At 34.2% G+C, this 26,172-nt stretch overlaps 2 protein-coding genes across 3 annotated transcripts; both read left to right on the plus strand.

Annotated features, from left to right (window-relative positions):
- The first annotated feature begins 4,312 nt into the window (after window positions 1-4,312).
- On the plus strand, window positions 4,313-8,673 carry LOC145124450 (zinc finger CCCH domain-containing protein 18-like). Of its 2 annotated transcripts, none has more exons than XM_079059774.1 (7): window positions 4,313-4,617; window positions 5,664-6,670; window positions 6,776-6,955; window positions 7,073-7,149; window positions 7,825-8,007; window positions 8,102-8,231; window positions 8,324-8,673. In XM_079059774.1, the coding sequence occupies exons 2-7, from the start codon at window positions 5,679-5,681 to the stop codon at window positions 8,394-8,396; spliced, it is 1,635 nt and encodes a 544-aa protein (XP_078915900.1). In that variant the 5' UTR covers window positions 4,313-4,617; window positions 5,664-5,678; the 3' UTR covers window positions 8,397-8,673. The 2 variants fall into 2 exon arrangements, with proteins under 2 accessions (XP_078915900.1, XP_078915899.1); XM_079059773.1 differs by having other exon boundaries at window positions 4,314-4,537.
- A 2,684-nt stretch (window positions 8,674-11,357) lies between these two features.
- LOC145127391 (putative mitochondrial protein AtMg00300) lies at window positions 11,358-11,946 on the plus strand. Its single transcript, XM_079062601.1, has 2 exons — window positions 11,358-11,607; window positions 11,684-11,946. The coding sequence occupies exons 1-2, from the start codon at window positions 11,358-11,360 to the stop codon at window positions 11,944-11,946; spliced, it is 513 nt and encodes a 170-aa protein (XP_078918727.1).
- Window positions 11,947-26,172: the final 14,226 nt, after the last annotated feature.

Raw genomic sequence — 26,172 nt, forward strand, 5'->3', positions numbered from 1 at the left:
CCGACTAAAGACTTAAGGGAGAAAGGGCTTAAAATTGAGAGAAATCGAGAGAGAAACGTTTGGACGGTGTGAGAATGAATTGAATTTTGACTCCTATTTATAGCTGAATTTGGAATACACGTCGCGCACCTGGTCCCCTACGCGCCGCACATTTAGTCGGAAGTGATGACGTGTCATTCTCTGCGTGTGCCACATGTCACATTTTGGGTAGAGTGATAGTGCGTGCGGTGCACTCTGTCGTTGCGCGCGGGTACTCACAGAGTATTTATGTTCCCTAGAAAGTTCATATCTTCTTCATATGAGCTCTGTTTTTGATGTGTTTTATATCTACGATTAACTATTGACGAGATCTACAACTTTTATTTAGACTTCGTCGGCTAGTTTTGACTTTATTTTTAAAGATATATTTTTAACAAGCTTAGACTGTTAACGTTCATTACAAATTCATAACTCTCTTATATGACATCCGTTATTGACTGTCTTTATATTGACGGATAGATATTTATGAGATCTTCAACTCTCATTTATATTGTTTTTCCTTACAATCGACCGATTCCAATTTCGGTTTCTGAGTCGTATACTGCTACGCTGAAATATTAGAAAAATCATAACTTCTTCTCATGAAGTCAGATTTACGCGTTATTTATATATGCAGAATCCTTGTCACATATACTATAACTTTGGTTAAGATTATTTATCCTCAATAATCTTCTGTCAAAAGTCAATTTTAACGCTTATAATAGTGAAATTGACTAGTCCTAATTTGCAGGTGTTACATTTCAAGATCACCCCGTTCCCGCCTCTATTTCCCTTGTTTCCCCATATCTACTGTTAATCTTGTTTGTCCTGAAATTCCCCGATTGCCTTGTTTAACCTTTTTCCCCTATTTTCACTCGTTTATTTCGTTTATCTTAATTATTCAAATACGAAACATGTATTACATAAAACTAATTAAATGCAAGGTAATTATTTTGGGGGCCCCACAGGATATTTAAGACGAGCTCCCCGCCCCCACTCCCGAAAACTAAACATTTGTAAAACCTGACCTTAACTCGAACCAGAACCCGAACCCGAACCCGAATACATTATAAAATACCCGATACAAAAAGGCTTCTCGCATCATCAAAGTCCCACATAGGTTTTTAATACCTCTAGTTTGGTCAAGGGACAAATTAGGGTCAAACCCACAGTAAGTATTAGAATTTAATACTATAAAAGAGAGTGTTTTGATAATTAACTAAATAGAAAAGGGCATACCAGGCTAATTTCATTTACCATTTTTCAAAAGGTAAGAATTTTCTTATGATAGCCATGACATTCTCAAATGACATTTGCGAAAATCTCTACTAACTGCGAAAATCTTACGTGACATGTGAAAACAGTTTTAGAATTTAAGGGAAAAAATTGGAGATTTTTATAGAGGTATCTGCGAAAATTTGTGGTTTCCTCATATCCCATCGACAAAAAATTGGCTTTCTTCATATGGAAATATATGAAAAAACTAGTTTTCCTCATATGAACATATGGGAAAAGGTGGTTTTCAAGAAGGCATCTACGAAAAATCTGAAAAGCTTGTATTTTCTAACAAAAGCATGTATTTCCTAGTAATTCGTACTACAAAATCAGTCATAAGTAATACAAAAATCTAAAATTTGTACTCCAAAAATCTTACATCCATACAGTGAATTTAATGGCTAATTGTACCAATTATCTTGACTTACACCCCTTTAGGTAAAACCGGACTTCCATCACTCCATCAAAACTCCCCATAACGACCATGTAACATCTTTATCACCTTGCACCAAAGATCATTTGCATTATTCAAAAAACACCACTTCCATTTATAAAATAAAGCTTTATTAATCGCATCTAATGATCCAATGTCAAGTCCTTTTTTTATTCGCCAAAATAGATTCCCGTCTGATCTAGTGTAAATTTCGATCACCTTTTTCTTCTCCTCATAAAAAAAGCTCTCAACTTCTCAAGGGATTTGTTTACAAATGTTAAGTCCTCATTTTTCTTTATTCGCCAAAATAGATTTCCATCTTATCAAGTGTAATTTTTGATTGCCTTCTACTTCTCTCCAGAAAAAAGAAGCTCTCAACTTCTCAAGAGACTTGTTTATAACTCATGACATACGAAATACTGACATATAATAAATGCCTAGAGAACCTAGAACCGACTTCAATAACATGGTCCGACCCCCAATTAACAGGAGTTTTATTTTCCATGATGCAAGCTTCTTTTGAAAATTGTCAAAAATATTCTTTCATCCCTTCCATCCCAAGTACCATATATCTTTTTCTATGTATTTCGCAATCATTGTTATAAATACGAGTTCTATTATAGCATATCCATACTTCTACGCCCTTTGTTTCATTATCCAAAATTATCTCGTTCTGCATCATCTTCTCTTCTCTTTTATTTATGTTTTTCTTCAGTTTTATGGAGAATGAGTTATATATTCTCGTAAAACCCTCTTATTTCCTTGTGTATTTTTTTGATCTAATTCCCGTGTCTACGAACTCTGGCTTTTGTGATTTCATCCATCTTTGCGTACTCACCTTTAATCCCATCGTCAGATGAGGTTGAAGGTCTATTTATTTAGCAAAAACTTCAAATAGTTCGAAGACATTTTCGAGTTTAGTTTGGAAGAAAATGTCTTTGTGCTGTCAAACATTTTAATTCCATATAATTTATAGTAAAAATGTTGTCCCATACCTCACATGATCAATAACATAATGTAACATCCTTTTTTTCACAATAAATTTTCATTTTTAAATTAAGATAAAAGCCTATTTTCATAAAGTTGTACTCAAGATAAAACCATTTGTTCAGTAAAACTACTATTGGATGTGTAGAATCATACCTGCACCTTCCCACAAAACTCACTTGGATCCCAAAACTGAATCTGACTACCCGAACCCCCAAAGAATTAGCTGCACGAACTACCTAAACCAAACACATGCTAAACCTTAGTTTATTGCTCAAAACCTCCAAATTTGACTCAAAAGTCAAACTGGTCAAAAAGTTAAAAAGTCAACGATCAACAACCTTCACACCGTGACCCTCGACTAGTTACGCCGAAAACCACAAAAAGACAAAATAGTCGGGAATTCTCCACAATCGCGCTGTGACCCACAATAGGCCACACCATGTTATTCGGTTTAATAGCCTTCCAATTTAATGGCTTAATCGAATTTGTAATTTGAAACACAAAATGGTCTAAATGGATAAAGTTACACTCCCAAAATTAATATGTCACATTATGTTTATCTCAAACCAAATTTGTAATTTGAAAATCTAAGGGATACGAAAAACCCGGTTTTTTTTTTCTAAACTTATGAATTTTATAAATTTATCTATTTTTCTTATCAAACATTGCATTTTATAGTTGTTTAAATTCAAATCGATTTAAATCCTTAAATACATCAAGCCAAACTCACATCTACCATATTTGTAAGTTAGTAGGAGAATTCGACCTTATACACACAATTGTTTTTTATTTTATACCATATGGCACATGTGATATTCACATCTACCATATTTGTAAGTTAGTAGGAGAATTCGACCTTATACACACAATTGTTTTTTATTTTATACCATATGGCACATGTGATATTTGTACAAAATACACAATTGTTTCCTATTCATAGTATTGACGGGTAATTTGCAACTAAAGTTATTTCAAAATTTTGTTAATGATTTTTTCAAAACTAAAACTTTGAATAAAAATAAAGAAAACACTCGATTCTTAAAAAAAACAAAAAACTTACTAATTACTAAAATATTTGATTTCTTCAGTCAAAGTGTCGCCTCTATAATCTCCTACATTTTAGTTTTTAACCAGTAAAATACTCACAGTAGCAGATTCAAGACTGTAACTTCCTCCTCCTGATCCCCCTCTCTCTCCAATTGACTTTTATATATCACATTATTCACACAATTTACAGGTTTCAATTAACAATTAACCCTCTCTCTTCACACCCAAAGCCTCATTTTAATTCCCATTCAAAGATTTGGTTTAAACCCATCTCCCAAATTAAGTTTCTGTAGTTACTATGGGATTTGAGTCTACCCATTAATCTGTTTTTATGCATTATATATGATGAAGTATTGCAGGAGATACAGGTTGGATTGTGTTTTTATGCGTATATATTTGAGTGAGTTGAGAGTTGCTTTGAATTAAAGATAATCGGCGCCCTTTAAAGCCCATCCTTGCTGTCATTTTCTGTTTTTTTATGAATGTGTCGTTTTTGCGGAGAATTGAGGGCATAGTTTTTTAGAATAAATAATATATAAACAAGAGATTTTGATTAAAAATTTGCAAAAACAACAAGAAGAGCTAGATAGATATAGATATTGAGAGAGAGAGAGAGAGAGAGAGAGAGAGAGAGAGAGAGAGAGAGAGAGAGAATACTTGGTTTTTTTTGGAGAGAGAGAATGGTGTAGTCCAGTCAATCAATCATGGAGGAGTTTTTGAGGCCATGAAAAGGTTTTTCTGAAGCTGTTCTTGTTCAGCAACCTGTTCGATTTGGTTGGTATTTCGGATCTTTCTTTCTTCACTATGTTTTTTTCGTGATTCTTGAAGCTTTTCTTCTTCACTCCCTATCGAAAGTAAGAATTTTTTTACCTGTTTATTTGACATGGATTATTTACAAATTAAAAGATTGTATTGGGTGTCGAAACATGTGAATTTTTTGATGTGGGTTACCCCAAATTTTTCTGTAAAGAGTTCTCAAAAGCTTAGAATCTGTGTTTCTATGGCTGTCTTTCTGAATATAACATCTCTCGTTCTTCTTCTTAATTGAACCAAAACCTATTAGTTTTTGCATGCTTTGTGTTCATCTTGTAATGTTTCTTGTTTGTTCTTAAATATGTTAAGATTTAATCTTGATTTTTTACTCATATTGTAGTTGTGTTCTTCCTTTTCTTGTTGAAGATGTGAAATTTATGCTATATGCTGCCTGTGAATCTTCACACCAACTGTTTGTGAAAAAGTACCAAAGAGAACACATTTATTTTGTGGATATCATAAATTACTTGGCAACTGGTTTTCCTTTTTCACCTTTACCCTTCAAATTCCTACATTTATGCCTTTTTTGATTTACTTTATATGGGATTTTGTAAATAGACATGTTTTTACTAGTTAAGGTAGGGAACATATTTGGTCTACCATTCATTTATAGTATTCTTTTAATCATGCTTTTTCATGATGGAATCTTGTTCATGCCATTTTTGCTTAAAATGTTATCATTATGTTGTGTTATCATTCTCTTTTTACAATTCATGGAATCAAATCCCATTAAGGGTATGTTTTGAAACTCCATTTCCATGGTTCGATAATTAGAGCGGAAATAAGTTCAAAATTGAACCAAAAAATTCATTTAATTTCCATGTTCATAAACAGTGCCTTCTTTTTTCTTTACATGTAGCTCTACAGCAACTCCATTGTGTTTATCTATTATCATCAATATCAACTTGCATCCCCTCTTTTATTCATCTTATTTAGATTTATACGTTACAAAGAGTCATTTTGTGCAAATTATCTATGTTCATGAATTGGATTTATGCACCTTCAATGATGTTCCTTTTATTAATTATCATCGACATTTGAATAGATTTCTTTTTGTAAAGTACTAACATTTGTTGTTATGTCTTAGGCTATATAATCTAAGATGGACTTCTCAGAATCTACAAAAATTGTATACGATAGGATCCAAAAAATCGACCCCGAAAACGTCTCCAAGATTGTGGGGTATCTCCTTCTTCAAGATCATGGTGAAAAAGAAATGATAAGATTAGCATATTGCCCCGATAATTTAATACACTCTTTGATCAATAAAGCAAAAACCCACCTCAAATTACCTTCCAATATCCCCGAAATGCCCCTGCACTTCACCCCATTTACACCTTCAACTCGTCATTCACCATTAACTATCCAAATCCCAAGTCAACCAGTTGACTATGTTCCCATGGTTTATCCCGCTTCATTTCCCGAAGATTATCGTCTTCACAACCACCTTCGTTTCCTTTCATTAGAAGACCAGATTGACTCGGTCAACACCCCCGATTTTTCACCTAACAATTTCTACAACTCATCAGAGCCTTCATTAGGTCTTAGAGCCAATAGGAGGTCGCCAAGTCTACCCGAATTCCCATTCAAAGTTTGCCATTACTTCATTAAAGGATTCTGTAGACATGGAAACAATTGTAGATACTTGCATCCTACATCCGAAAGCTTCTCCTATATCGAGGACGATAACGTCTTTTCACCCGGGTCTCTTGAGAAGCTAGAGTTAGAACTCACCGAGCTTTTGAAATCAAGAAGAGGATTCCCTCTCTCCATAGCCTCTTTACCAATGCTTTATTATGAAAAATTCGGTAAGTCATTACAAGCTGAGGGGTATTTGACCGAAAGTCAACGACATGGGAAAGCCGGTTATAGTTTGACTAAGCTTCTTGCAAGGCTTAAAAGCATTTGCCTCATTGATAGGCCACATGGGCAACATGCTGTCATTTTGGCTGATGACCTGGCAAAATGTATGGATCATAATGGAGATAGAGATAGAAATGAACATGGTGGTATTGTAGCCGGTTCTAGACAAATATACTTGACTTTTCCAGCTGAGAGTACCTTTTCGGAGCGTGACGTTTTCAACTATTTCAAGTAAAAATACAAAACTTTATATCTTAATTTTTTCGTGTTACATATAACTATATGTAATTAATGGAAATGGTGCTTACTTTTTTTTTTTTTGAAAATTTATGACAGCAAATTTGGGCCGGTTCATGACGTGAGAATTCCATGTCAGCAAAAGAGAATGTTTGGATTTGTGACTTTTGTATTTGCGGATACGGTTCGCCATATTTTGAACAAGGGAAACCCTCATTTTGTAAGTGGTGCCCGTGTTTTGGTCAAACCCTATCGTGAGAAATCTAAGGCGGATGATAGGTAGGAAAAAAAAAATACAAAAAGCTAGTGATTTTGTAACATAGTTTTAAAGATTATGTTTTTACAATTATTTGAGTCTTTTTTTTTCACTTTGAAATTTAATATGAATTTGATCAGGAAACATGGAGAGGCATTTCAGCACTCGATATACCAAGGGGGTCATGGTCTTGAGAGTGAATTTGGACCGCAGTCAAGTAATTAGAACTATATGAAATTCTTGACGTATTTTTATGGGTTCGGGTTGTAATCTGTCATCCTACTATATGTGTGTCAACATTTTGTCATTCTAAGACTTTTTTTTAATGGTGCATTGAATGCACCATTAAAAAAGGTTTTGGTACCCTAGATGTATGAAAGAATCTGGAATGACAAAATGTTGACTCACCAAATAGTCCCTAATTTAGGGACTATTAATTTGTTGTGTTCAGCAAGGCTGTGTATTTGGTACAAATATACCAAATACAAATTGTTTAAAGGAAAATCTCCAATAAAGTCCTAATATTTAGGGTCAGTTTACGGTTTAATCCAAACTTTTATTTTTTGAACATAATAGTGTTGATTATTTTACATTTTGCGCAAATTAATGAAACAGTCCTGATTTTTTTTTTCAACAGAAGATGACATATTATTGTATAAAATTAGATAATCGAGACTTTATAGTTTAAAAAAATAAATGTTGGGATTAAACCGTAAACTGACCAAAAATATTGGGACTTTATCAGAGATTTCCCAATGTTTAAAGTATAACTAAATTGTGGCACAACAAATAGTTGGGTGGCGGATTTTAACATGAACATTATTTTCTATATGTCGGTCACTATTACATAGTATGTAACAATTTTTTATTTTTATTTTAAATTTCATCATAGTGCCAAGAATTTGTGATAATTCAAGGCTAATCAAGAAGCAAATCATCGAAGAACAACAAGAACAACAAGAACAAGCACTTGAATTTGAGAGAAGGCATTTCTCAGAAATGCAATTATCTGCGGATCTCAATAACCAATTTCCATCTTTTAGAACCACACTCGAAGAGTTGAGGCTACCAGAAGGTATAGCAAATTTCCACCTTTTTTCATTTAAGTTTTTCTTTTTTTCCATCTTTATTCAAGTTTTTTATTTCCCTTTTTTCTTATTTGTTCATAGGCAATTCTCATGCACCACAAATGAACTTTCGTTCAACCGAGCGTTTTAATTATCTTTTAGATTATCTCAACAATGGTCCTTCTAATGATGAAAGAATTAGGCAGATAAATACCAAGTACAACGAGGAGAGGTATGTTTAATTACAAGAGTGTTTTTTTATTTTTTTATTTTTTTGCATTATGGCGACATATTTTTATTTTTATTTTTGGTTAAAATTTGCAGTAGTCAGGGGTTAAATCTTCCAGACAGCCCGTTTGCAGCTGCATTAGGGGGTGAAATATCGACAGTTATATAGCTTCTTCAAAGATAACAAACAAGAGCAGGTTTATAGAGTTAGAGATGACAGAAAATCAACGGCCGTTTGGATAATGGATATACGAAGACAACAAAAGTTTATATAGAGAATGTTTTTAGGGCGACAAAAAGGTTGCAAATTAAGATAGTGGCTTAAGAATTAAGATAGAAAGTAAAAGTTTAGGTGGTCTAAAGTAAAAAGGCAGAAAAGAATTCTGCGTCTTTGAGATATTACTATATAATATAATTTGCAATAATAAAAGCTTAGTTTATACGAAGTATGTTTCTTATATTCCATGGTTGGTAGAAGTTGCAAACGAGTCGTCACAAGCTTGATTTGATGATTTTTGGCTTGGTTGGAAAATTCTTAACAACTCTGGTCCAAATTAAATAATAAGAAAAAAAGAAATGGAACATAAGATTATACGTCTAAAGACTAAAGCTCTAAAATTTTAGAAAAATTGGAGTTCTTAACTAGATAGATAGGGGTAGTTGAAACTAGGATGTTTGTTTTTTTTTTTCTAAAACATGTTGTTGACTTTTTTTGTTTGTTTGTGTGGCTTATATTTTGTTTTTTAGAAGATCGTAGACCTAAAAAAAATTGTGTGTTCTTTTCTTTTAGAAGACATGTTACAACTCTTCCAAAACTTAAAAGGTGTATGCGAGTCGTGCTTAAATGGTCTTTGATCTCTTGAATATTATTATATAAATAAGTGAATATCCGTGCATTGTGTAGAAGTAAACTATATAGTTAAAATTTTTGTATATACATTTTGAAAATAATAAGACAATAACTATAAAATAATAACTTTTTCACTAAGTTGATATATAAATTTGTAATTATTTTGAACAACTATAATAAAATATACATATATTATAATCATATCATTCAATAGTATATGCCTATGGTTTGCGTTTAAATAAAACTAAAAATTACCAGTAAAGTAATAACTTTTACCCTAAGTTTGATATATAAATTTGTTATTATTTTAAACCATATTATAAAATATATACATATATTATAATCATATAATTCTGTTAAATGTGACTCGAACATTTGGATCATGTTCATGAAACATTTTAAGCACTTGGAACTCAATGGAGCACTTGGGGTTCATAGAGCATGTGACAAAAGAACGAATCATCTGAGAAAGGAATGGATCGCCTGACAATGCCAAAGGAATGGATCACACAGAAGGGGGTTTGGAGCAACTGGAAGAAGTTTGGAGCACTTGGGAGTGATATGGAGCAACAAGGGAACCTTGTTGCGACATATGATAAAGGGATGGGCCAAGAGTCATGCTCTTGCGCCATGACACTCTCTCTTGCGCCACACTTGAAAACTCGTGCGCCATCCATATTCCTTGTTGTGCCATTCACATTGCTGTTGCGCCATGATGGCGCAAGTTGGACCATCTTGGTCCTTGCTGAGCCAAGTATGCTATGAAGTCCTCTATGATGCTCAAGATCGTTCAAGGATGCTCAGAAGTTGGTATTGCTCAAGGATTACACCATGTTGTGCCACCATGATGGTTGTTGGGCCATTAGTGTTCATGATGCGCCAGTTATACATCATGTTGCTCCACTATGACACAAGGTGCTCCATCATGTGTGTTGCTGATGCTCATGGGTTGTATGATATGGATGAATGTTCCAAAAGATGCTGCATGGCGGATTGTGATTGGTTGACACCTTTCATGGGCCTATGGGCCAATGGGCTTTGCCCATTAGGGTTTTAGGTCTGATCCCTCAAGTATAAATAGGGATGCATGCTAGGTCATTTTGTATCTTGAATTCTAGAGTGATAGGTGAATCCATGTGTAATTGTACTTGTAACCACTGTTTGAGAGCTCTGAAATAAAAGAATACTCCTCTCCTGCCCGTGGACGTAGGTCACCTTGACCGAACCACGTAAATAATGTGTATTGTGTGCTTATAGTTTTGCTATTTATCCGCTTTACTTCCTAACAAGTGGTATTAGAGCTGCAGTTTGTATTCCTATGATTAAAGATGTCTACTCACAAGTTTTATTTGGAGAAGTTCAATGGATCAAATGACTTCACTTTGTGGAAGGTGAAGACGAGGGCTCTTCTGGTTCAACAAGGATGTGCGGCAGAACTGGAAGGAGAGGCAAAACTGCCAAAGGACATGGCGTCTGAGAAGAAGGTGGACATTCTGACGAAGGCACATAGTGCCATTCTGTTGAGCTTAACAAATGAAGTATTGAGGGAGGTCGTGGATCAAACAACTGCTTCTGGGCTCTAGGATAAACTTTATGACAAGTACTAGAACAACTCACTAACTAACATGTTGTATCAGAAGCAAAGGTTGTACACTCTCAGAATGTCTGAAAGTACCAAAGTGAAAGATCATCTGGATAACTTCAATAACATCATCTTGGATCTACAAGGGGTTGATGTGAAGATTGAAGATGAAGATCAGGCGCTCATTCTCTTATGTTCTCTTCCTAACTCATATGAGAATTTGGTTGATACCATGCTCTATGGTAGGACAACGATCACTGTGAATGACGTGAAAGACTCTCTGATGTCCAAGGAACTGAAAAAGAAAAGTTTCAGATGGAGATGAGGTTTCCAGTTCCAGTTTGTTTGAAGGGAGAGGGAGGGTAGAAGAGAGGAAAGGGGGAAACAGAGGGAGATCACGTTCAATATCGAAGTCTAAAGTTTCATCGAGTGCCAAGTTTTATAACTATAAGGAGAAGGGGCACTTTAAGAGAAACTGTCCACAACTGAATAATAGGAATTCCAATAGTGAATCAAGCAACAATAACACTGCTGCTGTGGTTCAGGAAAGTTCTGATGAAGGGGACGATGGTGATGTACTGACTGTATGTACATCAAGTTTTGTTGATGCTTGGGTCTTGGATTCTGGAGCATCCTATCACATGATGTATAATCGTGACTAGTTCGACTCCTTCAAAGAGTGGGATGGCACAATAAAGATGGGTGAAGATTGGGTGAGCAATATTAAAGGTAGTGGCACGGTGCAGATCAAGATGCACGATGGCATGGTCAGGAAGTTAGATTGCTGGTACGTTCCAAAATTTTGGAAGAATCTAATTTCTCTTGGCACATTGGCTAAGAATGGGATGCGGTATGCTTGTGAAGGCGACTGGGTCAAAGTGACCATAGGCTCTCTAGTTATAATGAAAGGGAAGATGAATCGTGAAGGGATCTATATCCTAGAAGGCAGTACGGTTATGAGAATAGTGGCTATCTCCTAATCCTTAAATGAAAGTGATGACAAGATAGAGTTGTGGCATCGTAGGTTGGGGGTACATGAGTGAGAAGGGCATGTCAGTTCTAAGTAAACAAGGACTACTTGGTGGAGAGGCTACTGGAAAGATAAAGTTTTATGAAGCTTGCGTCAAGGGAAAGCATCATGAAGTGAAGTTCGGTACCGTTCAACACACAAGCAAGGAAATCATGGAGTATGTTCACTCAGATCTATGGGGTCCTGCACCATTGAAGTCTCAAGGAGGATGCTCATACTTTGTGACGTTTATTGATGACTATTCAAGGAAGGTTTGATTGTACTTTCTGAAGACCAAATATGAGATATTTGGGAAGTTCAAGGAGTGGAAGACCATGGTTGAAAAAAGGACTGGAAAACATGTCAAGACTCTGAGGACTAACAATGGGTTGGAGTTCTGCAATGCTCTATTTGATAATTTGTGCAAGGCAGAAAGTATAGTGAGGCACTGCATTGTACGGCACACACCACAACAAAATGGAGTGGCAGAATGGATGAAACAAACACTCATGCAGCGTGCTAGGTGCATGCGAATATTTGCTAACTTATCCACGAAATTCTGGGCGGAAGCAGTTAACACTGCTTGCAATCTGGTGAACAGATCACCATCAACTGCTATTGACTTGAAGACTCCTCAAGAGGTATGGTCCGGGAAACCCTCTAACTATTCTAGTTTACGTATATTTGGATCCCCCGCATATGCTCATGTGAATGATGGTAAACTTGAGCCAAGGGCAATGAAGTGCATAGCTCTAGGATATGCGACAAGAGTAAAAGGTTATCGACTGCGGTGTACAGAAGAAGGAAGAACTCCTAAATTTATCATGACAAAAGATGTGACCTTTGATTAATATGTCATGGGTAACTGGAGGAGGTGATACAAGTCAAGCAGGGAACAAAGATCAGGGTGCTAGCCAGAAGGTGGAGTTTGCAACTCAAACTCCAGATAGAGTTGTTATAAGTGACAAAGAGCAAGGCGACAGTGAACAGCCTAGACAAGATGAAACCCAAGAACAACCCATGGGATCTTCGTCCAGTGGTGCTGATGCCGGGAAAGATGATGGGTCTGAATCTATAGCAAAGAGAAGACCGAAGAGGGTCATTCGACAACCTGATATATATGTGGGATATGTGAATTCATGTGAACTTGACTCCATTGCTTTTGCTTTAGCAACTGGAGAAGACATTGTCACTGAGGAGCCTCAATTTTATAAAATGGATGTGGCGAATAAAGAAGAAAATGAATGGTTGATGGCCATGAATAAAGAAATGCAATCTTTAGAGAAGAATGAAACGTGGGATCTTGTTTCATTACCAAATGGAGCAAAGCCAGTGGGATACAAGTGGGTCTTTAAGAAGAAATAAGGGATACTTGGAGTTGAACCAACTAGGTTCAAGGCAAGGTTGGTGGCAAAAGGGTTCTCTGAGAAAGAAGAAATTGATTATCACAAGGTGTTCTCATTGGTCGTGAAGCACAAGACAATTCTGGTTCTTTTGGCCATGATGAGTGCATTTGATCTGGAGCTTGAACATCTTGATGTGAAAATTGCATTTCTTCATGGAAATTTAGAAGAGAAGATTTATATGTCCCAGCCAGAAGGTTTCCTTGACTCTAAGAAGGATAATGTATGTTTGCTGACAAAATCCCTGTATGGGTTGAAGCAGTCTCCAAGACAATGGTACAAGAGATTTGATTCATTCATGATATCGAATGGCTACACTCGGAACCAGTTTGACAATTGTGTTTACTCAAAGGAATTGTCACCAGATTCATACATATATTTGTTGCTATATGTTGATGATATGCTCATCGCAGCTAAAGACATGGCTGGAATAAATGACTTGAAGGCGACCCTAAAGAATGAGTTTGAGATGAAGGATTTGGGAGCAGCAAAGAAGATACTATGGATGCAGATTCAAAAGGACAGAAGATCATGGCGGTTATGTATTTCTCAACAAAAGTACATTGAGAAAGTTCTACAGTCCTTCAATTGTGATCAGTCCAAGCCAATTGGAACTCATTTGGCGGATCATTTTAAACTTGGTCCAAACACTATACCCACTACTAATGAAGAAAGGAAGTACATGTTGGTCAACTAGCAACTATTGTTGTGGTTGTTAGTGAGGTCATAGGGGCCATCATTTTCAACACCTTTTTTATCAAACCCAAAAAAATTACCAGTTTTGGTGGCTGTAGAGACTATCGATTACAATCCCTTCATAAATTTGAGCTTTAATTCTTTCCCTTATCAGCGTGTAGTTCTTAGTAACAAAAATCAGGGATTAAGGCCCTACTGATGTGTATGTATGGAAGGTGAGGGTGAGTCAATCGTCAACCTTTTTATGGGCTAATTAGGTCCGACTTCAACACTTTATTCAAGTTCAAATTGAGTATGACCAATACATTATTCGTGTTCTAGAGTTCGAATTGAAAACAAGATGAATATTTGAGAGAGGGGGGGGGGGGGGTAAGGATGAATTGAGAAAAATGAAGTGGATGATATTCAATAATTAAAACGATATGGTTAAAGATGACTAGTGGTATTTATCATATTAAAAAAAGATTCCTCAACACCTACGGACAAAATGGTCAATTTTAAATTTTATTTAATTTACAATGATTTTAAAATGAAAAAATAATATAAAATATTAAAAACTAAAGATTTGGACAATTATGATATTTTGAAAGTTTATAAAGGGTAAATATAATATTTAGAAATTAGCCAGGATAAATACGATATTTTGATGTTTAAGAATGATATATATGAAATTCTCCCTAGAATTTTGTATATACCATTTTTAAACTTCAAAATATCATATTTTTCCAACCTAATGTCTAAATATCATATATTACCCTTCATAAACTTTAAAAATAACATATTTACCAAATTTTTATTATTTTAAATATTTTTAATGATTGTAAATCATTATTTTTAATATGTGACTATCATACCCTTCTAATTGTTACTATTAAAAACTTGTATTATACCCCTTAATATTAGATGGAGTTTAGGCGGTAGTGAATCAACCAAGTCCTTATTCTATGCTTAATAGTTTGTTGACAAACGATGATGATTTTGGGGCTAATGACTCCATTTGAATCACATATGACTTGATTTGATATCCATGAATTCAAGATGGTTGTGATGGAAAACGTAGGTAACAACACAATGCTCTAAGCGGAAAAACAATTAACAATTAATCATATTATGGCACATGCAACCTAAAGGATCTATGTCTTTCACATAAAGGGAACATATTATGAACTATCAAACTACAAAAGACCTAATGAAATCTGAATTCATATGGAAGTTATACATACCTCTTTGATTTGTTATTGCCAATAAATCTAGAACCTTCTTCAAAACTTTTGGAAGCGAGCAACATAAATCCCGTGCCTCTGATGGTTCACACCCAACCCAAGTAACTAGGAAAATTGAAGAGAGAGGAGATAGGTGGGTAAAGTTTCGGCCTTCTCTAGAGAATAAGGAGTAGTCGAAATTTAAAGGCTACAAAACCCTTTATATAGCTGAAGAAAAGTTGAGGCCAAAGCTAGGGTTTTTGGGATAAGGCCTAGATTAATTAATATAATAACCAAGTTGCCTTATCTACTCATCTCCAAACCTTTGGACAAAAATTCTAGATGATCCCTAGCTAATTTTCGTCCACCTCATCCCATGGGGTTCTAGAGTCTGCATGCTTCAATTTTCAATAAATAACCAAACCGTCCCTGCACTTTTAATTAATCCAATTAATCCCAAAATTAATTCTAATTAATTTCTGATTAATTCTTAATTAAATATTACTATTTATAATTAATATATTATTTCCATAATATATTAAAAAAATTCATTTATTGCTATTTATTTATCATTTAATAAACCAATAAATCAATATCTCTCTAAAAGTCATCATATTCAACTACTAGGTTTGAGGGCAACCCAAAAGGACTTTGCTAATAATCAAGCATATACTAATTTAGTTATTGGCTTAGACACCTAATCCAATAGTCTCCCACTTGGATAAGTCTATAACTACAATTACCAGTATAACTTCTAAATTAGACAACAAAGAGTGCTTCTATAACAACTGCCGAACTTTGAACTAAACATCCATCGATCCTAAGATAAGTGATCAAATATTCCTCCATTCTTCTAGATACTCTATGGACATGAGACATGGATTAGAATCAATCTCATTGTCCAAGTTTTGTTTCCCGATTTCTAGATTTATGACGACGACATAAGACTTCAAATTGAACACATCAATTGAGTCCTAGTTGGGCCCAACACTATAAGTCAACACCAAATCACCGAGGGGCCCAAAGATATCTCTTTTCCCATTAGGGAAAAAAGGAACATATAAACTTTGACTTATATTCTTGTATCCTTTACTCACCAAATCATGCATGACACTACATTTTATAACATCACGTTACTGATGTATTTTCGCAACACCAACACACAATCGACATGTAAATTACAAATCATATATCTTCGTTTCAAGAATATAAGATATTATCATCTCACAATTACTCATGATATAATCCATGAAGTAATTCTCTGAGCGTGGGTTTATCCAATGCTTAAATCTCTATTTCTAAGCACTCATGAATGTTGTAGCAATACAATTGCTATGTCTAACTCCTTAGACAATCTACATTACAATTCATGACAATCTTAATTCACTACTTACTTCCAAAAGTATGAACGACTATGAAATTCGAATAATTAAATTATTCGGAAAGTAAAACATGCAAAACGAAACGCAAGAATAAACAATTGACAAAGGCGGTAAACAAACTCATAAATAATTTTTATTATTTAATCACCAAAACTCAATTACATTTATTTTGTTACAAGTTTCAAAGCTAATAATCTAAATACTAAAACTAATATCATCTCTTAATCCAATGCTTCTAGCGTGTTGATTAAGCTTAACCCTACTCAGAGCCTTTGTCAAAGGATCTGCAGGATTCTCTTCTGATGATACTCTCTTCACAATGAGGTGACCTTCTTCTACTCTATACCTGATATAATGGTACTTTCTGTCGATATCTCTTGAATTACCTTGGTCTCTCGGTTCTTTAGTCAAATCAACCACACCTTCATTATCGCAGAAAAGTTCCATCGGTTCCTGAATGGTTGGAACTACTCAAAGATCTCTGATGAAGTTCCTCAACCAAGTTGCTTCCTTTTATGCTTCAATTGATGCTATGTACTCTAATTCGCATGTATAATCACCCACCGTGTTTTGTTTGGAACTTTTCCAAGTAACTGCTCGTCCATTTATTAGAAATACCCATCCCGAATGAGACCGCAAGTTGTCTCTATCTGTCTGAAAGCTGGCGTCACTGTACCGATTCACTCTCAACGTATCACTGCCTCAAAAGACTAGAATCATATCCTTTGTCCTTCACAAATACTTGAGAATGTTCTTCACTGCTGTCCAATAAGCTCTGCCAGGATTTCCTTGATAGCGACTGACCATGCTTAAAGCACAGGACACATCAGGGCGAGTACATTTAATAGTGTGCATGATCGATCCTTCAACCGAAGCATAAGGAGCTCGACTCATATCAACTATTTCCTCATATGTACTTGGGCTTTGAGTCTTACTCAATTTGGCATTGCTTTGAATAGGTAGATCTCCTTTCTTGGAATTTTCCATACTCAATCGTTTTAGTACGTTGTCCAAGTATGTACTTTGAGTAAGTCCAGTTAGTCTTCTCTTTCTAACTCTCAAAATCCTTATCCTGAGAATATATGATGTCTTTCCTAGATCCTTCATAGCGAAACACTTTCCAAGCCAAGATTTCACTTCTTGCAAGGTTGGAACGTCGTTTCCTATAAGTAGTATGTCATCAACATACAATACTAGAAAGGTTACTATACTCCCACTATCTTTGACATACACACAAGACTCATCTTCACTCATAGATAAACCAAATTCTTTGACTTTTTCATGGAAGGAAATATTCCAGCTACGAGATGCTTGTTTCAATCCATAAATGGATTTCTCAAGCTTATACACTCTATTGGGAAACTTTGTATTAAAAAAACCCTCTGGATGACTCATGTAAACATCCTCAGCCAACTTCCCATTAAGAAAAGCGGTTTTGACATCTATCTGTCAGATTTCATATTCATGAAAGGCGGCTATGGCGAGCATTATCCTAATAGATTTTATCTTAGCCACTGCTGAGAAGGTCTCATCATAGTCAATCCATGGGGTTTGAGTAAAGCCCTTCGTAACCAGTTGTTCTTTCAATGTGTGAACATTACCATCCATGTCGGTCTTCTTCTTGAAGATCCATTTACAACCAACTGTCTTTCGACCAGGTTGTTGATCAACCAAATTCCAAACTTGGTTGTCATACATGGAATTGATCTCGCCATCCATTGCCTCTTTCCACTTAGAAACCTCAGGGCTTGCCATTACTTCCTTGTAGTTAGCTGGTTCTTCCAAATTTACCAGTGTACGATCACTAATAAATGTATCACCATCGGTAGTTATATGGAAACCATAGAACTCAGGTGGCATGCTAACTCTATTGGATCGATGAAGAGGTAATGAATTATCAACTGGATCAACTAGAATTTATTCCCCTGGTTGAGTGCTAGTATCTTCTAAGGTTCCTTCATTAGTTAATTCTTGAATCTTTTGAAGGTCAATTGTGCTCCCATTTTCCCCTTTGCATATGAGATCTCTCTCGCGAAAGACTCCTCTTCGTGCTACAAGAACTACGTTCTCACTTGGTCTGTAAAACAAATACCCAAAAGACTTTTGTGGGTAGCGAATGAAAATACACTTCTTACTTCTGGCTTCTAACATGTCATGAGTCTGTCGTCTAATGAAAGCATCACAATCCCATATTTTGATATGTGATAAAGAGGGAACTTTCCATGTCCACATCTCATGAGGTGTTTTGGCAAACTTTTTAGTATGGACAAGATCGAGAATATGGGCGGCTGTCTCTAAGGCATACCCTCGGAAGGGAATGGGAAGAGTGGCTCGACTCATCATGGAACAAACCATGTACAACAAGGTTCGGATGCGCCTATTAGCAATACCATTAAGTTGTGGTGTCCTAGGAGGAGTCAGTTGTGAAACTATTCCACATTTCTTGAGGTAGTCGTGGAACTCGATACTAAGATACTCTCCTCCTCTATCAGATCAGATCATCTTTATCTTCTTGCCTAATTGATTCTTGACTTCATGTTTAAACTCTTTCAACTTTTCAAAGGTTTTTGATTTATGTTTGATTAAGTAAATATATCCATATCTATTATAATCATTTTTAAATGTTACATAAAATCGATTAGCATCTCTTATGCTAGATCTTAAGGGTCCACACATATCTGTGTGTATGAGGTCTAACAAACGTTCATCGCTTTCAAAAGATCCAGTGAAAGGTGATTTTGTCATCTTGCCCAAAAGACAAGATTCGCATTCATCATCTGGCATTAAGTCAAATTATTCCAACACTCCATCCTTTTGGAGTTGGGCGATGCGTTTCTTGTTAATGTGCCCAAGACGACAATGCCACAAGCATGCCTTGTCTAAACCATTAGACGAATCAATGTGAAATACACTATTGCCTAAGATATCAACACAAGTCATTGTTTCATACACACCATCACAAGGTAAAGCTTCAAATATAAAACACCATTTTTATAAATTAAAATTGAAACATTCAAATAATTAAAATAGTAACGAAACCTGGTCTGAACGATGCATGAAATGAAATAATGTTTCATGTCAATTCTGACGAATAGCAATAATTTATTGAATCTAAACTAACACCACTACTAAGAATAAGATGATGAGTCCCAATCTTGGTAACTGGAGAAGATCGCATACCCATGATCAGATTCATCCTTCCATGCTCTATTTATTCACTTTCTCTTAGTCCCTGTAAATTAGAACAAATGTGAAAACCACATCCTGTATCAAGGACCCAAGAACAAGTAGATGGTGAGTTATTAGATTGAATAGTGCATATACCTGCTGACATTGGCTTCACTTTTCCATCCTTGATGTCTTGCAGATACTTGGGGCATCTCCTCTTCAAATCGCCAGTGTCATTACAATAGTAACAGGTTGCCTCTTTGGGGTCACTAACAGCTGGAATATATGCACTGGGCCTCGCTCTTGGTCCATTACTAGATGAACCAACTGTTGGGTTTTTATTCAAAAAATAGTTTCATAAACTAGAAAAATATGGAAAACGGAATACTTATGATTTTCGAAATAACATAAACATTTTATACTCACCATGGATCTTCTTGCAAGTTATAGAAAGATTTAAACATCAACCAAAGAAAGGATGAATAAATAACAACCTCTGTTGTTCTTTGGGTCCTCTTGGGAGGCTTGGAAGTTGATGAAGAATGTGGAACCTTTGAGACACCAACATGAAGCCAACTTGATGTAGATGCTAGTCTATAAACTCTTACACTATTAAGCTTGAAGTTTATAACCAAAGTATGAACTTCAAGAAAGTATAAATGCAAGTAATCTTCAAGTGTTCTTAACAAAACAAGAGAGAATGAGGGAGAACGTAGGAATTTCGAAATTTGCATGTAAAAAGGGACACACAACATGAAAGCCTCTAAGCTAGTTAAAGTGAAGATTTAATCTAAGGTCCTTAACCATTAATCCCTTTAGACAAGCTTGTCCCCCCATGCTTTCTCCCATACCTATTACTTTTGAATAAATTAACATGAAAGCCATACTCTTGTCTTTTGACTCTTATTTTATAAAAATAATAAAAGGGAGAAGACAGAAGCTTTATATTTTATAAACTAAGTTTATAAAATATAAACTTTAATTTTTTGGTAAAAGACAAAAGAATTTATCTAGTCCAAAATGTTATGCATGACTTATTAATTCATACCATATGAATTAGATATAATGTTACTTGCTAATGAAAACTATTATTTCCTAGATATAAATAATTTCCAATTTAATTATAAGAGTATATTGAAAATTTATTAAAATCAATTTCTAATAAATAATCAATTATATCAAGTTGTTGTTAGTGTGACCCATTAGTATCATATGTTAATTAGCAATATCACTTCAATATGATTCTTGAGCATACTAGATCTTTCAATCTCTCACTTGTGCAAGATTCATATTAGACTGATATAGACAGTGGTGAACGTCTAGAAACATTTCACTACCCCCATCAACATATGACTTTGTGCTATTCTATCAACGCCCAATTCCCATAAGCCCAAGGCTACAATTGGTGTATAAGGTAATTTTATCAGTTATCCCTTTGCTACAGACATCATGTTGAACACGAGATACAGATCGCGATCAATCTCATTAGTTGTTCAACTTTTGGTAAGGCGCCTTAAATGTCTAACTCTCAACACATAAGAGAAACAAATCCCATCTTGACTACATAAGCCTCTTGCATAGTTCACACCATACTAGAAAATGACTTTTATAATTGCCCGGTTAAGGAACAACATTTGACCATATCAAAGCATAGTACTCCCTACAGTTAAGTCCCACTATGTATCTCAGGTGTTAATGATACAAAGATAGTACCTTTTAATCAAGTATCATTCATGATAGCGATCCATAAGATGATCTTGATGCTGGTCAGTTCAATACTGGTTCTCTGACAAGTACCTATAAAACTTGGTTACAACCACTTGCCTACTTTCATCTAGTGAGAGTCAACCAATCCAATTCATATTACTCTTACTTTATAATTGCTCCCACAATTATAACCGACTATGAACCTTTAGAATAATAACATTATTCATGGATTAAACATGTTAATATAGAACACAACAAGTATTAATGTGATTACTATATCCCAATATATCATAACATTATCAAATAGTTATTGTTATAATGTTCCAATATCCAAATACTAAATCCAAATCAAAAACCCATTTCTAGAATAATAAAGTCGTATAGTTGAAGTATGACCATTCATACTTAGCTCAAAAGAATGACTTTATCAATGGATCTGAAAAAATTTAATTTGTGTGAATTCGGTGAATACTATTATCTCCACACTTAACCTTAATCTAAGTATAGTTAAATATCTTGGAGAATATGATCGGTGTTCTTTCGTGACATAGAGTCTCTTAGCTTTATTAAGTATACTCTCGTAGTCACAAAGATTTCTATGTGATCCTTGAATGACAGAGATCAACATACTTTTTTTAATGATCTCATTCATCCAATCATATTTGAATTCAACTTCTAAAGTAGTGTATTCTTATTATGTAGTAGATTGTGTCATTATGTTTTGCTTGGACCTCATTCCAACAAGACTTTCCGTCATTCCATAATGAAGTCAAAATCCAATTATAATTCATAATTATTTATATCTGTTTAGAAATTAACATCTTGTGTAGCTCTTTCCATAAAGATCCTTTCAAAACTGATTGTCGCATCTACTTTCTCTTAGTTCTTCTAAAGTACTCTTAGAATGCTCTCTTAGTCATCCAGTGACTTAACCATGTATTCAATTAGTATCCTATGACATACTTACATGATGATCATATACCACGTCTTATGCATAATATGGCGTAAATGATGAATTCATTTGCCAAGCAAATGGAATATAAATCATTTCATCTAGTTTAAACCTATGAGCTAGGTACTTTTGAGGCTAGCTCAAAATGGTGCCATATGATAATGCCAAGAATTCTCCAAAAGAATCTTGTGTCTTGATCCCTTTCAAGATATTTCCAATACATGCATGAAGAGATAAAACTTTTAACATTCATTTTATCTATCTTTCATAGATTTCACATTCCAAGAATGTATCTTCTCCTTCCTAAGTCTTTCATTTTAGAAACACTTTCCGAGTCAAGGTGAAAAACGACACTGCTTAGTCATAATGTGATTTCAAATGATTAAGTATGTCTCATTCATAAAATATTAGGAATTTCACTATGCTCCCACTAGTTCTTAGTAAACACACATGTTCTATTTATTTTGATATAAAAACATACGTTGTGGTTTTATATAAAACGATGATTGTAACATTGAGATGTTTGCTTTATATCCACAAGTGGGTCTCAAGCTCTACACATTTTGTTAGGATAACATGGATTAAGAAAACCTCCAGGCTAATCTATATAGATATCTTCCAGTAGATGTCTATTAGAAAAATCGGTCTTTCTTGAAATCTATTTACTATATCTCATATTAAGAATATGAATTTATAGTAAATAATATCCTTGTTGATTTAATCATAGCTACTTGTGGAAAAGTTTTGGTCACAGTCAATGTCATGAGTATGATGAGGACCATAGTCAATGACATGAGTATGAGAAAATCCTTTTACTATAAGTCTTGCTTTAAATGTGTACGGTTATCCATGTAATTTATTCTTTCTAGAAGAATTATTTACTCCTTCTAACCTTGATATAGGGAGAAATTTGAATCAAGCCCATACTTGATTCTCATACATGGATTACATCTCATGTTCATGGCTCTAAGTCATTTATCAGATTTGAGATCTGACATAGCATCTTGGTATTTGATGGATTTTCCAGAAACCATCAATAAAAGCTCATCAATGAGAGATTCCATAACTCTCAAGTCATAGATGATTTCTACCACTAATGCGAACAATTTGTGTTTGTGAATAGCTATTATTCAAGTTTAACAATCATTGTTAAAACTAATGCCAACTATTACTACATAAGGTTATGGTTCTTGAGTTGCTTCAAGTTCCATGTACCTCCCACTCGCTTTGTCATTAGAAGCTTGCTTTCCACTAACTTAGCTTTCACAAGAATAAGAGAACTTATTCTTGGCGGGTTTGCATATAATAATTTAAGCCACATTTAGAGTATTATACAAATATGTATTTAGTAGATTTTGGGTTTAGAAGCTTTAGTCCAACATCGACTTCAAATCCACAAAACATTAAGTAAGATGAGGATGGAGCCTTTCCATACTAAATCTTATAAAGTGTTTAATCTACTTATTAGTTGGTATTTGTATTCAAGATACAATTAATAGTTATTGAAGTATTATCCCAAAAAGATTAAAGGAGGATATCTCTACCGATTAGAAAGTAAATCATACCAAGTAAGATTTAATTCATCTTTTATTATCATTGAGGCCTTAGATAGTTCTTACCGACTTGTATCTTGTGCTTAATCTCAGACATTCCTTAGAAAGGAAGTTACACACCAAAGTGTATAGTTCCTTAATAATTATTTTCTCTACACTTTAGTGAAAATATCATTAGGAATCCTTTATATATAAACAAGATTCACATATGTCAAATAAACTACATTATTTGCCTTCAAGGACCCCTTTCTTGAAGTTGGAATATGTGAATGCCATTTATATAATAAAGATAACAATGTCAAAGATGAGTTTGATTTAAAACAAGTTAAAGTCAAAAGTGCTTGCATATAAAACTTAATTTTATTTATAAAATGTTGATATTTACTTTACATTTCTATTAAGATATCTAGTCTCATAAATAAAAGTTAATCATTTTAGAATATGAATATTATCGTTATGAAAACCAATTAAGTAAATTATCAAACATTTGAATAAAATAACCGAGACTTAAATTTAGACATGCTAAATTAAAACATACATTGTTCCAAAACAAATATTGTTTATATTACAAGTACTTTATGTTCTAAGCATAAATAATAAATTAAACTCCGAGAGTGTAGTTCCAACTTGGTTGTGCTCAGTTGGTTACTCTTCAGTAAATATCTGCAAGCCATTTACAAATATTAGATTAACATTTAAGTACCAAATACTTGATTGTTATATGAAAAGTATGAGTTCTATCTAGTAGATACTAGAAGTACTAGTATCTTCCAGACTTTCTTTCCAAATAGGAGGAGCATATCCTCTTCCAATGTTCAGTTTCTCCACAAAAGAAACAAGATCGATCTATGTGGGCTTTAGTAGATTTCTTGGGATTAAAGGTGTTCAGTCCATAAAACATGGGCCTCTTGGATAACCCAAGGTGATTCTTTTGGGCCTTGTACCTTTCCTAGTTTGATGTTAGAGACATCTTTAGCATCACAGTGATGCCTTACTAGGTATCATGTTTAGGCTTATTGCACAAAATAAATAGTTTAGGATTAGGACCTTTAAGTGTATACAATTTCATATTTCTCACGAGATTGTCTCTTAAGACATAAACTCATTCATTGAAGTTGTATCTAGTGAATGTTATTGTTTCACTTAGTCATTAAAGAAAATGACAATTCATGATAGTGAAAATGTATTATTTAACTACAAAATTTTTACAAAATTCATCTAGTATTTTCAATATTTAATCTTCAATAATTAATAACATTTTAGTTTCCAAAAACATTAATTATCAAAGTCTAGGATCCAAGTTGCAAAACAAATAAATGGTTAGATATCCTTTATCCCATCAATTTGAATTAAACCCGGTAGATATCAATTATAAGTTATATCTTGCTATATAATTCCTAGATTTATGGGATCTCTAATAACAAATTTAATTAGACATATTTGATCCCATATATGCATCGAAACTCTCTTGCTTAGGTATCCTTTATCACAAAACATTTCCGATCAAATCATCCAATTTGAAAAACTTGTGTGATCGGCCTATAACTTGGTTATAGAAATCGCGAATACACCTCGGCCATCAAAAGATAACACTAAGCGGTTAAGTATCATTTATCCCACTAGTGCATGCAAGAGATGTGGGAGTGTTCTTCAAATGGATTGCATATATTTGAGGTTTGGTAAGGGGTCTTTTATATGTTTTATAATTCTAGTTTAAAAACATATGATATCATGGTTATTACATGCATATAATAAACCATGGTATCAATTTTCAAAAGAAAATCACCTTTAAAAGTTTTATATAAAAAACTAGTTTTTATATAATTTGACGCAATTCAATTTTAATAAGGTATTAAGTTTGAGTGCATTCGAACCTTTTATATCTTTAATAGAACTTCATTTTATTACTTATATATTTGGAGTTTGTATAAGTTACAAAAATCACCATTTTAAAACTTATAATTGAGTATTTCAAAATTTGCCGTTATTAACGTTTTTATAAAACCGGGTTTTATTCTAAAATAATAACTTGTTACATCTTATGTCCAATTTTGAAAACGAAACTCCATGTGATGTTTATTTTGTCCAAAATTATTTTAGTATGTGAAAAACTAATTTATCAACAACAGAAAAATAATGCATAAAATAAACAACACACATGCATAAAAAAATATGTGCATAAACATAACCAACTAATGATATTTTTGTGAGCCAACACAAAAGATGCCAAGTCCATTCCTAAATGGACATTTAAGGGGACCAAAATTCTTCTTGTAATGTTGTTGTAAAAGCTCTCACTTGAGTAAACACTTATTGCTTGCAAAAGATTGAAAAATCTTCTTTAAAGGAAAAATCCAGCCACATGCAACACTTTTCAGAAAAAGGTTGCAGACAGTGTTGCATTAGGTCAACGGCCCTTTAAAGAAAAGGCTACTGTTGAC

The sequence above is a fragment of the Lactuca virosa genome, chromosome 7 (assembly GCF_052849685.1).
Source record: "Lactuca virosa cultivar CGN04683 chromosome 7, Lactuca_virosa_CGN04683_v6, whole genome shotgun sequence".
NCBI classification, from domain to species: domain Eukaryota; kingdom Viridiplantae; phylum Streptophyta; class Magnoliopsida; order Asterales; family Asteraceae; genus Lactuca; species Lactuca virosa.